The 15,862-nt window shown below is 46.1% G+C and overlaps 1 protein-coding gene across 14 annotated transcripts in view; it reads left to right on the top strand.

Annotated features, from left to right (window-relative positions):
* Positions 1–15,862, top strand: part of SDCCAG8 (SHH signaling and ciliogenesis regulator SDCCAG8) — a 245,554-nt gene that overhangs the window by 211,845 nt on the left and 17,847 nt on the right. For 3 of the 14 annotated variants that reach the window (XM_063707266.1, XM_063707262.1, XM_063707273.1), the window contains exon 17: positions 6,098–8,562. The exons of the other annotated variants lie outside the window; for them this stretch is intronic. In XM_063707266.1, coding sequence (XP_063563336.1) covers positions 6,098–6,209 — 112 coding nt within the window. In that variant the 3' untranslated portion in view covers positions 6,210–8,562. Of the gene's footprint in view, positions 1–6,097; positions 8,563–15,862 lie in introns of those variants that run through there. 14 annotated transcript variants of the gene reach the window in all.

Raw genomic sequence — 15,862 nt, 5'->3', positions numbered from 1 at the left:
CATCTGATCAGGAACCTCCAAATGTTCTAGCATCCTTTGCAAATAATTTTGATTTGGAAGGCTTCTCTGGATAGTTCATTTTTACTGAAAGACTATTCTCTTGATAAGAAATTTCTGACAATTTTAGTTATGTTAAATCAGATTCCACATATATAATGACAGCTTTGTTGGTGTGTATTTGTGTGTGAAGCATTGAAACGCATGTCACGTCCTGCCATCTTATAAAGAACACTGCCTTAATTTTTAACTATGCTGTAGGGAGCACCCAGCATTCATACACATGTATGAGTGTATGTCAACATACATAGGATGATTGAACCATGAACTCTGTAAAGTTTGGTAGCATACACAGAAATTTGGTAAGGACAAGGATTTTTGTGCTACAAAACTTCCTTATCAAATGCCCAGTAGCTCTACGTGAGTTCCACCCAAGGACCTTGTTGTATGGACAAAAGGGCACAGGATTTTCCAGCCGTTGCTGCAATAATAGGTTTAGAAGACAGACCTGGGATTGTGTTCCAGCTTTACCACTTACTACCCCTGTGAACTTAGGCAAGATATTGTAGCATCTCTTAGCCTCAGTTTCCCTGTCCATAAAATGAGGATCATAATATTATCAATAATACCTTCTTCAAAGGGTTGATGTTAAGTGTTTTGTTTTTTGTTTTTTTTTTGAGACGGAGGCAGCTCTGTCACCCAGGCTGAAGTGCAGTGGCATGATCTTGGCTCACTGCAACCTCCGCCTCCCGGGTTCAAGCAATTCTCCTGTCTCAGTGTCCCGAGTAGCTGGGACTACAGACGTCCACCATCATGCCTGGCTAATTTTTGTATTTTTAGTAGAGATGGGGTTTCACCATATTGGTCAGGCTGGTCTCGAACTCCTGACCTCAGGTGATCCACCTGCCTCAGCCTCCCAAAGTCCTGGGATTACAGGCATGAGCCACCGTGCCTGGCCTGATGTTAAGATTTTAAAATGCGGCCAGGTACAATGGCTCATACCTGTAAACTCGGTGCTTTGGGAGACCAAGGTGGGAGGATCACTTGAGCCCAGGAGTTTGAGGCTGCAGTGAGCTGTGATCATGCCAGTGCACTCCAGCCTGCATGACGGAGGAAGACCCTGTCTCTAAAAAAATTAATTAATAAAAATAAAATGGCTGACAAAGCATTTAGTACAGTAACTGCACATAGAAAGAGCTCAATACATATTGTTTATTGCTTTTGCTGTTTTTATTATTGAATCACAATTACCTCATTCATTAGATAGAAGAAAAACTTCCTACATAACAGAGCTGGGTTTCAGAGTTGACTGAGTTAATGTATGTGAAAAGTACTTCGTATATGCTCTGAAGCACCCTGTGAAAATAATAATGATTATATGTTTATTTACTGAGGATCTACTAAGCACCAGTCACTTTATATACTCTCCAATTCTCACAGCAATCTTGTGAGAGACATAGTATTATTTTATACAGCAAATGAAAAAACAGGCTTACAAGGATTTGCTTAGGATCATGCTCAGATTTCGACCCAGATCTATTTTAAATTCAGATTTATCCTTCTACAAAGCCACATATCAATGATGATAACCTTGAGAATTGCTAATAATAGTTTCTTGACTTTATTAACGGTTGAATTGGACTCATATTATCTAGTTTAGGCTGATTTGTCGTTTTTTTGAGTAGTATAGCATCCATGGCATGGTTTTTTTGTTAAAATGTATGATTTTGATGAAATGCACTTAATACATCCTCACTCACAAACTTGTATATGTAGCTACCTACAAAAGATATTTGTACCACTAAGCCCTTGGCTATGAAGGCAGTTCCAAATAAAAGAACATGTCAGCAGAGTCCTAGGCAATGGCAGTGTGGTTGAAATATACATGCTGTCCTCAAGGTGAATAATTTGAAGGGCATACTTTTTTGAATGGATAAATTCTGATTTTTATTATAATTTTCAATGCTTTTTCAGTCACTCCTCATGTTTTTACATTTCAGTTACATGAATTTTCATTCATATTGTGGATTACAAGTAAACTGAATTTACAATTTGATGCCCCTGCCTGCATACTAATGATAACTAGCTTATTGCTCACCAGCTCACAGTGATCTGCTCAGATTGGCATATTGGACCCTGGGCATATTCATGAGGTAATGTATCTGCCTGCGAGTGCATGTGTGCATCTGGAACCTAGCGTATTGTAAGGAGATAGGCATGGCCTTTTCAGTTTGGTCCCTTCCTAGCTACAGGGCTTTGCGAAAGTGTTGGTTTTTGTTTGTTTGTTTGTTTGTTTTTAGTCTTCTAAGCCTCAGTCTCCTCATCTATTAAACTGGAATAATAATACCCATCTCTCAGAGTTTCTTGGCAAGTAAAGGGGTACTTCAGATAACATGCCCCATACTCAAAACATGTAACTCCCCTTTCCACCCTTCTTTCTTACCAAAAAAAAAAAGTATAGCAACAGTAGAATATTTGCTTTGCTTTTTCACTGGATCATAGTTCCACACACAAGAAAAACCATGTCTGGTTAACAACACAAGGTCTAAACAGGTTTACAAGGAGATTAGATGCTTCGCCTTTCACCTGACTGAGATGAAGCCACCAACGAGGCTGTCCCATGTGTGCAGTGCCTTCTGCCCAGATGTGGCGCAAGTGCTCCAGCTGCCCCAACAGGGCTGGGGCCTCAGAATCCCCCTCACTCCGCCTTTTGGGTTTTTGCTCCTAAAGCATCCTGGCCGTCATCACTCACATGTGCTCACCAGGTTTCGTTTCTAGTTCAGAGGAAACCCATACTTTTCACCTGTGTCTTTTTGATCCCTGGCCTGATGGAATATTTTTCTAATGCCCCCACTTTTCCCAACTGCTGTAAGTTACAAATGGCCAGATTTCAGTCATTAGGAGAGTAGAATTTTTTTTTCCTTTTCCTTTTTTTTTTTTTTCTTCTTTTTTTGCAGCCTGTCTCACTGGGGGCTGGATTCCAAGGAAGCAGCCCGTGCACTCACAGGCCAGGAGAGCCAGGATTTCAACGGTGTCAACAATCTTTGCTCATCACACCAAAAAAGCCCTGTGTCGGTGCCGACTCATTAGCATACAGCCGTGCTGTGCTTGCTAACAAAGCAGGCTCTGGGTATCTGCTAGTTTCTCAGCTTGTCTGTCTTCCTTGACCGAAAAGAAGAGAAGAAATAGATTCAGGCAAGGGTGCTGTCCCCCTCCTGTGGCAAGACAGCATCACAAGGATTCCCAGAGAGAGCGAGCTTTGAAGTGATTTTAAAGTCATCATCCTTGGGAGAAAGGAGACTGTCCACCCTTTGTTTTTCTCATCTTCTTCTATAGCATCAACAAGCAAAAGAAAAATCGCTATGTTCTCTAGTTAAAAATGATCGAGCCCTGAATACTTCCTGGTCATCTCTTTCATAGTTGTTGTTGTTAGAGTGCATAAGAAGAAATATCTGTATAGGCAGAGGTACACAAGCATGCTCTCCCCTCAGTCTGTCTCTCGATCCCTCTTTTGTTGGGGGATGGAGGGAAGAAGAAACGTACAAGCAGATGTGCTGCTAGATCTACAGGCTTCTGCCAACCATATGGCATCTTAAGGAAAGATGGTTGGAGCGTCTGGATTAGCAGAGTCGGGATGGGAAGCCATGTGTCGTGTTGGTACAGGCAGTTGTTTGAGCTCTCTCTAAATGGCTTCAGGAGATTGTGTAATGGAACAAATGGTCCTGCGAGCCCAGGAACAGCCTTGCCGCTGCTGGAGAGGCAATTGGCCCTCGGGCGGGTACTGCTTCCCTTTTTTCCCCCAGTATTATGTATTCTTCATTTAATGTTCTTCGAACTCTGAGATTAGACTCGGAACTTTTCAACTTATTACGCTCGTGGGTTCTGTCTGCCTCTGTGTCTGCCTGAACTCTACTCTGTCCCTAATCTGGTAATTAATAATGCCCCAGTCCTTTCTGTGTCCTCTCCCTCGGCCCTCCACGGGGGTCCGGGCTCAGCAGGCCAGCTTTTCGTGCCTCTTGACAAAGGCCTTTTTGCAGGAGGCTGCCCTGCTATTAGGGGTTGGGGGGTGGAGGGAGGATGATGTATCCACCCATCAGAATTCCCAGAAGCCTCAGGAGATGGAAAATCTTGCATTTCTTAATGAGTAAACTGGGAGTTTTACATCATCCTAGGTGTTAAGCACATGATAAATATGTAGCATCACTATTTTGGACCTCGTGTGGCATTAAAAAAAATTATTCTAATTTCATACTAGTGAAAGCATTGGACTATGAGGTCACAGGTGCCATTTACTCAGCAATTTGAGACCTCAGGATTCTACTCTCTAATACATAATTTAAATACTGTATGAATATACTGTAAATTGGAGAACTGAAACACTGTGAGGCTGGCAACACATGGGCAGTATTTCAACTGTGGTCAGGTTCTCAGGCCATTCTTATTTTGGGAGGCTGGAGGCGGGAGAAGCAGTGAGACCTCACAACTAGAACAGATCTGGTGAGTTTCTTCTCATAGGAAGGCTCTTTGGACATTTCAGCTGCCTTTTAGGGCAAACAGATCTTGTTTTGTTGATGTTTCGGGGTCATGGCACGTGCAGTGCAGTGTCTTTAGCTGCTGAAATAGTTAGGTCTGCCTCCTCTCTGGGGTAGATAACGAAGCCTGAGGCTCCAGGTGTGTCATACATTGTGCTTAATGGAAGATAAAATGGCTAGTTGATTCAGTCAAAGAACCTGTCCATTTATCTGACTAAATCATCAAACCAGTTTGAATTAAGTCATCAGCTTGAGTCCCTGAGAGTAGCTGGTCAGTACCTGGTGGGCATTTTTGTTTGTCTGTTTCTAAGTCCAGGGCTGGAGAAAGAGGTCAGTACCTGGTTTGTGCTGCACACCATGGGGGCAGAGTGCCCTTCCTCCTTTCTCACAGGCAATGACCCCAACTGCCCAGGACCCCAAAAACGGAAGCAAGTAAGAAATGCAGCACCCAGGTTAAAAATGAATTCACTTATGGTCAGCTGTGTCCAGGCTGAAAATGAGTCACCTATGGTCAACTGTGGGAAATAGGAAGCTGTCATGCCTATTGCAGCTTCCCTCAAAGGTACTTCGAGCAATGAAAATACATTCTAATTTATTTGCTGTGGAACAATGCAAAGGCTTCCTCAAAAAAAAGAAATGAAACCTGGAGAATGTGTGACTGAACTCCAGCAGGAGAACAGGACACAAGTCTAGAAATCTCAAGTGTCTTCAAACTGTTATTATTTTTATGGACTTGTGACTCCAGCAAACAACTTTTACTATCTTAAACAAGGTCATCTGAAAATCACTTGAAGATTGTTACCAAATTCCTTCATAAATATTTTCTACAAACATAAATGTCAACCAGAAATTTCAGATAAAGTACTGTTTCTCCTGTGTCAATTCTTTGTATTTAAAATTTATCTCATATACATAGGTTTTAAAACACGTTTTTAAATTTTCAGAGCTCATTTCATGCTGAACATGTTAAGTGCTAGGATATTCTTACTTTGTCTTCCGAGTTTAGGATCTCTGCGGGGGTGTGGGGGGTGTGTCTGTAGAAAGCATAATTTTGATTGTTATCCACCAATTGGAAGAAATCCCTACTTTAATCTCTTTTACCTTCCAAGTGTACATGGTCCCAAATTTGTCAGTCTTAGAATTTCTTGAAACAATGCAATTAAACTGCAACATATTTCCTAACATTCTTAATTAAGACAGTGACTGAAAAATGTAGATTAACAGAAGTTACTGTTTTTATCAACATATTTTCTCTCTCTTTCCCGCCACCATCACATCCCCCTCCCCCTCCCCCTTCTTGCTTTAAATGTCTGATGTCAGTTTCATCCACATGTACATTATGCACATGGCACTGAAGAAACAAAGTAAAAAATTCTCTTTTAATTCTGAGCTGCATGCCCAGCGCCACATGCACTGTCTGTTACATGTCGCTTCTTATGAGGTTCATGCTGGGAAGTTTCTTTTTAAAGGCGAAGTGTTTCTGAAGGAAAGAGTTCAGGTTGGGCAGATTGTGTTAGAAAAATCTCACTGTCTCCGAGTGGAATTAATATACTGATTATTCTGTGCAGGCTCAAACTGGCAGCGTGTGCAAAAGTTCAAGAGTGTCTGGGAACTGAAATATGGAGGAGAAAGCGGGAGAGTGAGCAGAGACAAAGAATTGGAAGTAGGGCTCAGAAGTGAAACTAAACGGTAACTTTGTAAAGAGGGGAAGGGAATTCAAGTCTGAACAACTGTCATGAAGCAGTACTTACTGAAAATATTTTTATGGAATCAGGAAGCTCCATTTTCCATGGCACTTTTTAGGAGGGGTCTTAAAAATGAGTTTGGTTATTGGAGGAGAGTTGATGGGGGGAGAAGTACTTCTTTGAGTTCTCAAGATCCTTGCCAGTTTCAATTAAGTCACATGAGAAGCTTAATCACTAACATAGAAATGTAAACGGGTTGCAGTATTTCTTTGGCCTATTAGCCAAGATTTTTTTTCCTGTTTATTAAAATTTGAGTCCTTCATGATCACTGACAAACAATGATTCATTGGTTTACAAATAAGGAATTAAAAGGTAAGAAAAGCAAATGCAATCACACAGCACCTTTCCCATCGCGGGGAAATCAACCTTTTTACTCATTGCCTCTCAGGGGAAAGAACTTGGGACGTGAGCATGGAGTTAATGAAGCTTTCACCCACCTCCTCCTCTCAACCGTCATCCCAGTTTAATCCTCTCCCTTCTGCCAAAGTCCAGAGGCCCTGCGAGCCCCCGTGGAGTCGCCTGAGCCAGATGCTCCACACCCAGCCTCCCCAAGCCCCGGCCGGCTGCCCTCCAGGTGCGGGCTCCAGGCCCTCTCGCGCGGCTTCGGGGCTCGGCCGAGCCCGGGCCTAGTATCCAGAGGCGAAGCAGCCGCCGGGAGGTCTGGGTGGGCGGGGAGGCCGAGAGGACTGTGCACCGCCCGGCAGCGCTGAGACCTGGCCGCCTAGGCCACCCTGCCCGGCGAGGGAGAGGGGTGTCTCCTGCCTGGAGCGCTCCGCGGTGGCCCGAGAGCAGGTGCTGGCGTGCGGGAGGCGCACGTGGAGCCCTGCGGTCTGTTCCACCTGCAGAGGCACAATTGCCCAGCGTGGGGTGGAAGGCAGGCTGGGAGCTCCCGGGACGCGGCGTGGCAGCGGAGGGCTCGGCTAGATGCGCTCCTCCTCGGACTGGTTGAGTAAGGGAGGAGGCTCGTCCTGAACGTGCACAGCTGCTCCTAACTCCGTCAACGGAATTTCACTCAACTCCGAGACTGAAGCATTTTATTGGCAGCATTTACAATCGGGGAAAAATCTACCTTCTGTTTAGCAGTTGCTCTTTTCTGAAGCAGAAAATTATCTCTAGGGATGACTTAGTAATAGGGTACCCATTGCCATGTGGGTCAGGGATTGGGACAATGTCCGGATCCTGCCAATGCACCTCTGTAAAAGGTGGCATTCAGCCTGGGAGGAGAGGAGCTGGCAGGGCAGGCCGCCCCCAGACTCGCACAGGCCCAAGCTCTGTCCTGCAGCCCCTCCCGGACACGCACAGGCCCTAAGCCCTGTCCTACAGCCCCTCTCCTGTTGTCATTTGCTATCAGGGCAGTTCTACCGCCGCCACTAAGCTTTGCTTCTCCCAACACAACCAAGAGACGGGCATATAGCAGTGAATACTGTCTGGATGGTTTAGCATGTCTGGGGCGGGGGTCTTTCTATTGCCTGCAGGGGTTTCCGAGTCTACCCAGCAGGTGCTCACCAGGAGTGGGGGCTGTGACTGGGACCCATGGCCTGTGCTGTGAGGGGTGAGGGGCCACTGTGTACTGTAACCGGGAGCAGCCTGGAAGAAGGCCCCTGCTCCCCCTTCCCTCCGGCGCCTCTTACTCAGGAAATCTTAATGTGGGAAGGATGTGTATGGGGCTCCATAAGCAACACTGACCCAGTCCTGGAGAGAGACAAACCCCTCGCCCGCTCTCAGATCATCCTCAGAGATCCTCTGGGGCCTCTGAGTTGAATCCCAGGCTCTCCCCTGCTTTCGCGAGGACCCAAGGCTTATGCACACAGAGGGTTTCTGGTTGGAACACCTAAAGTTGATTGATGACAGAGAGATGGTGCTAAACTGGCATATTCCAAAGCAATCTTGGTATTTGTTCTTTGTCACCTTCCTCAAGGCTCAAGGTGCTTTTTTGGGCTAAAATGGGGCATTCTGTGAATGTATGCTACTTTTGAAAAATAGAGGAAGGGGTGTCGGAAGCCTAGACTGGTTCTCTTGCCACTCCTCAAAAAGCAAAATTTTGCAGCCCAAATATTAAAAATTGACTCCGCGTATTCCTTCTCCCCCACAGTGGCACACAACTGGGCAGGCTCCATCTCGTCTGCTGCTGGAACCCACTAGAAACCAAATGAGCCCTCCAGCAGGCCTAATCACTCTGATCTGTCATGGACCTTCTAGCTGGAAGAGTTATGCCATCATATTATCCCAACACTCATCAGTGTGTGGAGGACCCCCTTTTACTAAATGATTTATTGCTCTTTGCAGAATTCCTTTGGCTGCAGATTTTATTTCTGAGTCACTCTGTTCAGCTCAATTGGTTGCCTTCAGTTACCGTGGCAACCAGCAGATGGGGTTCTTTGACAAGGGTCAGCGGGGAGGCTGCCTTGGTTTAGACAGAAGAGGAGCTAAATAAAAAGCTTTCAGCATTGACAGTTCTGTAGTGGATGGCCAGGAGTTGTTATCAAATTACTTGCATTAAAACCTAATTAAGATGTGTGCCAATAAGTGGGCTGTGGTGATTGAATCTGGTTACTTAGCTGCCGTGGGCCCAATCTTATGCCATCACACCTCTGTGGCTCGTTTGGCTATCCCAAGAATGGTCAAATATGAGGGAAATTGAGGAAGACCTCACCACAGTGTGGAACGTGACATACTCTGGGACCACACCAGGAGGATTTTAGTCTCTGGGAGCACCAGGAAGTCCCCATTCAAACAGAAACTTCCTGAAAACACAGCAGTGTGCCCCCCAAACCCAAGATGGCAACTGAACAGGGCCTCCATGTGTCTGATAGTTCCATGTCTTCCATTAAGACTATTGGTAATTTAATTGCAAATAGCATTCAACAAAATAAAACTGGCTTGTAATCACTCTGGGTTAATGAAGTCTAAATAGAGACATGCCAACTAAGTATGAAGGATCTTTTCTGGAGTGGGAAGAAAGGAACATTATTGGGCCAGTCAACAAGATTAGAATCCAATTCAGTAGGTTAGATGAAGCTATTAGATCAATCTGAAATTGACTGTAGTTGGTAATATACTGTGGTTCTGTAAGAGAATGCCTTTATCCTTAGGAAATACACACTGTAGCATATAAGATAAAAGGACAATGGTGCATGCAGCTTACTGTCAGCTGGTTCCGTACACACACACACACACACACACACACACACACACACACACGGAGAGAAAGGCAGGAGAGTGTAATCAATCAGATGGGGCAAAATTATTACAGTAGGTGAATTTGAATAAAGGGTATGTTGGTATTCTCTGTAATATTCTTGCAACTTTTTATAAGTTTGACATTATTTCCAAATAAACCCATTTTTAAGGACGGCTTTAGGGTGAGGTAGGGTACAGTGTGCGTGGCAGTGTGGGTTTTCCTGCTGGTGCTTCTGTATGGCCTTGAGCCACATGCAGCATAGATACTACTCTGCAAAGATTCTGATTTTCAACAATTTCCATTCCTCTGTCCCATTTCCTTTGCACAGTGGGGCTATCCTCACCATTACTCTGTTCTTGCTTGAGACAAAGCTGATTAAGGTAACTCTTGCTTCAGGCAGATGGTCTTCTAGGTTCTTCAAAGTCTAAGATACATAACGTGTCAACTCCTGTTTCATGGTGTCAGGATCCTTTATTCATGCCCAGTCTTCCAAAGGTATTACAAACTCAGCCTTGGTTAGATAGCACTTGTATTTTAAGAAGGTTACAAGGTAGTGATACAACAGATCTAATTGCCCTAAGATGAAGCTGTGCCTCCTTTTTGGTAGAAGCACCGTTTTAAGAAGTTGGTCTTTGAAGAGCCTCGGTGATATTGTCAGAGGCTTTAGGTTCCTGTCAGTGGCAGCAGTGCTGGAGCTTGAAGAGCTGAAAGTGTCCCCTTGGCCATGGGCCCATTCACTGGGGGCCACTGTGGCACTGTGAGCTTCCCAACATGGTCTTCCAAGCTTCTGGCCTCCTTTTTTGCATCCTTTGTGCCAATATCAGTCTGTGGATGAGATCAATGTGGCTCAGAGTGTGGTTTCCAGAGTACGGTCCTCAAACTGTTACTGGTCTGGGATGAGGCAAGAACTGAAATTGAGTCAGAAATTTTCAAAGCAATCAAACACTGCTTCCTCCTTTTTATTGTACTCCACAAAACCATTAGTCTACAATAGATTGGAAATTTTAAAAGAATTAAAATCAAGTCTGATTCTCCTCACTGAGCTCATTGGAGAAGCCCTGGCCTAGGGATTTCTCTCTTCTCCCGCCCCCAGGCCTCGGAAAATGAGCTGGTGTCAGCTGCTGCCCAGAAGGTTACCCAGGGTGTTCTCTCTCTCAGGGTCCTTCCCTTAAATTCTCAAGTTTGACATGGAATAGAAGAATGTCGGGCGTTTCAAAAAAGGATTTTGAGATGCTGCAAAGCTCACTGGATTTGGAGTCAAGAGATGTGGGCTCTAGCGCCAGATTTACTACAGACAGGCTGCCTGACCTTGGGCAAGTCACTTATACTTTCTTGGTTTCACCATAATGGGCTGAACTGAATGTTCTCTAAGGTGCCTCTCAGCCCTAACATAATATGATTCTTTTCATGAGAAGAGCAGGACTTGATCCCCCCATCAGTTGGGGGCATCCCCAAGGAGCCCCCTGTTCTTCCTCTGCAGGCAGCCAAGGCTAGTTAGGAATCTGAGAGAATGAGCCAGGAAAGGGGCAGTACAGGACATACATTCTCTTCATTGAAGGTGGTACCCCCTCCCCACTGCACGATCCTCAGGAAGAATTCCTTTATTGAAACCATTATTGAATAGGGTAGCTTTAGGCACGGGAAATGTAAACAGCAAACCAGCCATTAAAAGTGCGTTAATGTCACGCCTGTAATCCCAGCACTTTGGGAGGCTGAGGTGGGCGGATCATGAGATCAAGAGATCGAGACCATCCTGGCCAACGTGGTTAAACCCCAACTCCACTGAAAATAAAAATAAAAAAAATTAGCTGAGCGTGGTGGTGTGTGCCTGTAGTCCCAGCTACTTGGGAGGCTGAGGCAGGAGAATCATTTGAACCCGGGAGGCGGAGGTTGCAGTGAGCCGAGATTGTGCCACTGCACTCCAGCCTGGCCACAGAGTGAGACTCTGTCTCAAAAAAAAAAAAAAAAAAAAAAAAAAAGAAAGTGCCTTAATGTTCTGAGCAAGGATAATGGGCTAGAGCGTGTTCCGGAAGCCTCAGCACACTGCTTGTTCTCACTGATAGGACCTCGTTCACGAGATGGAATTATGTAAAATGCCGCAGCAATGGTTAAGTGTTGGAACAAAGTAATACAGCTTTACATTAACATGGTTTATTCACTAGAATTAATGACCTAGAGCAGTAATTGCATTTTCAAAACTTCAACTTGCTGACTAGGTGTATTGCTATGTAAATAGCTAGTGATATTTGAAGACAGGAACACAGTAAAATCTGTAAAGTAATAGGATTGTAGAAATGTGGAGCTGGAGGAGAATGTAGTCGTCTTCTAGCCCCGAGGCTGGCAAACTTTAAAAGGTCAGGTAATAAATATTGTAGGCTCCATGGCCATATGGTCTCTGTCGCAGCTACTCGGCCGTTATGGTGCAAAAGCAGCCATAGACAAAACGTGAATGAATGGGCATGGCTGGGTTTCAATGAAAGTTTATTTAGGGGCGCTGCAAGTTGAATTTCATGCAGTGTTCACATATTATACTCCTTTTGATTTTTAAAAATCATTTTAAAATGTAAAAATCACTCTCAATTGGCAGATCATACAGAAACAGGCAGTGGCCTGTAGTCTGAAGTTTGCCGACCTCACTTCTAGTTTTCTCCTCTCATTTCACATGTGAGGAAACTGAGATTCAAAGTGATCACAGGATTTACTTAAGTTCTCATGACTGACGCCAGAGTATTTTAGGAGCAGACTAGGAGAGTTTTCATGTAGACAGTTGGTTGTTTTGATGATGAAAATTGAAGCCACACAAAAATTATTCTCCAGAAGAACTCATTTTGTATGTGTGATTAATACTGTGAATTAGAATGTACCAGTGGTTCTCATGCTTAAGAATTCATCAGAGTCATCCAGGGGCCTTATTAAAACACATGCTGCTGGGCCCCACCCTCAGAGTTGATGGTTCAGAAGGTCTGGAGATCTTATTTTCTCCATTTTACAAATGGAGAACCTGAGGTTGAGAGAGATACTCAGTTTCAAGCTTAAGGTAAAATAGCTAGCTTGTGATGTCCCCCATTTCCAAGTTCAGCACTCATAGGATTAGGATTAGAGCTACAGGTAATCATCAAGCAGAGAGGCAGGGCTGGAGTTTTGTTTAGAGAGATCCTTCTAGTCTAGCTGTTGCGGGGAGTATGGATTCCAGGGGGCCGTGTGGAAGCACACAACTCTATGAGAAGGCTGTGCAGGAACCTGGATGTGAAGTGCTGGCAGCTGGACTTCAAGAGTGAAGGTCATGGAATGGATGGGTGGATGGATGAGTGGGTTGGTTGGATGGGTGGGATGGATGGATGGGTGGATGGATGGATGGATGGGTGGGATGGATGGGTGGGTGGCATGGACGGATGGGTGGATGGGTGGGATGGATGGATGGGTGGGTGGATGGGTGGGATGGATGGATGGGTGGGATGGATGAATGGGGGATGGATGGATGGGAGATGGATGGATGGGTGGGATGGATGGATGGATGGGGGATGGATGGATGGATGGGTGGGATGGATGGATGGGTGGGATGGATGGATGGATGGGTGGGATGGATGGATGGGTGGGATGGATGGGTGGGATGGATGGATGGGTGGGATGGATGGGTGGGATGGATGGATGGATGGGTGGGATGGATGGATGGATGGGATGGATGGGTGGGATGGATGGATGGGTGGATGGATGGATGGGTGGGATGGATGGGTGGGATGGATGGATGGGTGGGATGGATGGATGGGTGGGATGGATGGATGGATGGATGGGTGGGATGGATGGGTGGGATGGATGGATGGGTGGGATGGATGGATGGATGGATGGATGGGTGGGATGGATGGGTGGGATGGATGGATGGGTGGGATGGATGGATGGATGGGTGGGATGGATGGATGGGTGGGATGGATGGATGGATGGATGGATGGGTGGGGTGGATGGATGGATGGATGGATGGGTGGGGTGGATGGATGGGTGGGATGGATGGATGGGTGGGATGGATGGATGGATGGATGGATGGGTGGGATGGATGGATGGGTGGGATGGATGGATGGGTGGACGGATGGATGGGTGGGATGGATGGATGGGAGATGGATGGATGGATGGGTGGGATGGATGGGTGGGGTGGATGGATGGGTGGATGGATGGATGGGTGGGGTGGATGGATGGGTGGATGGATGGATGGATGGGATGGATGGATGGGTGGGATGGATGGATGGGGGATGGATGGATGGATGGGTGGGATGGATGGGTGGGGTGGATGGATGGGTGGATGGATGGATGGGTGGGATGGATGGATGGATGGATGGATGGGTGGGATGGATGGGTGGGATGGATGGATGGGTGGGATGGATGGATGGATGGGTGGGATGGATGGATGGGGGATGGATGGATGGATGGGTGGGATGGATGGGTGGGGTGGATGGATGGGTGGATGGATGGATGGGTGGGATGGATGGATGGATGGATGGATGGGTGGGATGGATGGGTGGGATGGATGGATGGGTGGGATGGATGGATGGATGGATGGATGGGTGGGATGGATGGGTGGATGGATGGATGGATGGGTGGGATGGATGGATGGATGGGTGGGATGGATGGATGGGTGGGATGGATGGATGGATGGATGGATGGGTGGAGTGGATGGATGGATGGATGGATGGGTGGGGTGGATGGATGGGTGGGATGGATGGATGGGTGGGATGGATGGGTGGGATGGATGGATGGGTGGGATGGATGGATGGGTGGACGGATGGATGGGTGGGATGGATGGATGGGAGATGGATGGATGGATGGGTGGGATGGATGGGTGGGGTGGATGGATGGGTGGATGGATGGATGGGTGGGGTGGATGGATGGGTGGATGGATGGATGGATGGGATGGATGGATGGGTGGGATGGATGGATGGGGGATGGATGGATGGATGGGTGGGATGGATGGGTGGGGTGGATGGATGGGTGGATGGATGGATGGGTGGGATGGATGGATGGGTGGGTGGGATGGGATGGGATGGGAGAGGTTCAGAAGGCCTAGAGGGCTCATCTGTGGAACCAGGAGACTGAGCTGTGGGGATGGTGGCTAGGGGTGGTCCCACCCACATGAGAGGGTCACAGAGAGAGGAGCATTAGAAGATGACTCCAGTGTGTCAGGTGGTGAGTTTGAGGTGAGCTTGGAAATGCAGGAGAGAGGCCCGAGGCTGAGATCAAGTGCTCAGGATCCTTGGCCTCTCCACTTGGAGTCATGAGTGTAGATTTTAAAAATCATGCAGGCGGAACATTTCCAGTCAGGAGAGCGCTGAGCCCAGCCCTGGGTCACACCAGCATTTGAAGGTCTGATGGAGGAGGAAGAGGGACCGAAGGGGAGTGAGAGACCTGTACAGAGTCTAAGAAGGAGAGTGATGAGTCACACTGTGGGCCTTGCTCTGTGGCCTTGGGGGCTTAGGTAATCCTGGCTCTGCCTTACCTTGTGTGCGCTTGGGCAAATGATCGCTTCTCTGCACCTTGCTTCTCTCATGCATAAAATGCAGATGATAACGTAACGTGTAGTATTGTTATGAGGATTAAATTAGGGAACGTAAAATGCTTACAATGTTGGGCATTTAGTAAATGCTCAGTAAACATTAGAGGAAGCCACTGGGAGGAGTAGAAAAGTGAGTGCATATTTTACAGTTCATGTATTTGCACCTTTGAAATCCATATGTTGTTTGAAAAATGTTCTTCATTTCCATGAGGAAGACGCCGCTCCCAGGGAAATAGTGAGTCTAAGCACTTTGAGAACACTTATCTAAGAGGAAGGACAATCTTAGCTGTAGTCAGAGTGACCACAGGGAGGAGGCTCTGGTCTGAAAACATTTCAGAACAAAGGATTTTACCACTACCACCAAAACCAAACCCAAAACAAAACCCCCAAAACAACAACTAAAACCTTCCACTGTAGTCCGTAGGTAGCTCCCAGGGGGAATTGTCCAGTGAAGCAAAAAACTCTCATTGAAAAACATACACGCATAAGGATATGGGCCCCCTCTGGGGAAGGAAGTGGCTGGCGTGGAGAAGAAATCCATTGGTAGTGGCCCTGTAGGGCTGGTGCTAGGTTCACAAGTGTTCATTTAGTTATTATACCTCATAACTTATTTATACATTGCATATATTTTGTATGTATCACATACAACATAAAACAATTTAAATATATGTATTCACTTGCTCTCACAGTATTCATAGCAAATGAGTGTCTGAAGCATAGGACCAGAGCTGGCAGCTTGCACCGCTTCTGTTTTGCATAAGATATTTTCCCCAGCCCACTCAGCTCTATAAAGTTGTTTTGTATTTCACCACTTGCTCCATCTTATCTTGAAGCCTTGCATATTTTTTTAAATGCTGGTTCTGATCAT

This window comes from Gorilla gorilla, chromosome 1, assembly GCF_029281585.2.
Source record: "Gorilla gorilla gorilla isolate KB3781 chromosome 1, NHGRI_mGorGor1-v2.1_pri, whole genome shotgun sequence".
NCBI classification, from domain to species: domain Eukaryota; kingdom Metazoa; phylum Chordata; class Mammalia; order Primates; family Hominidae; genus Gorilla; species Gorilla gorilla.
Note: the sequence above shows the minus strand (reverse complement) of the source record. Positions and strands in the feature narration are given on the sequence as shown.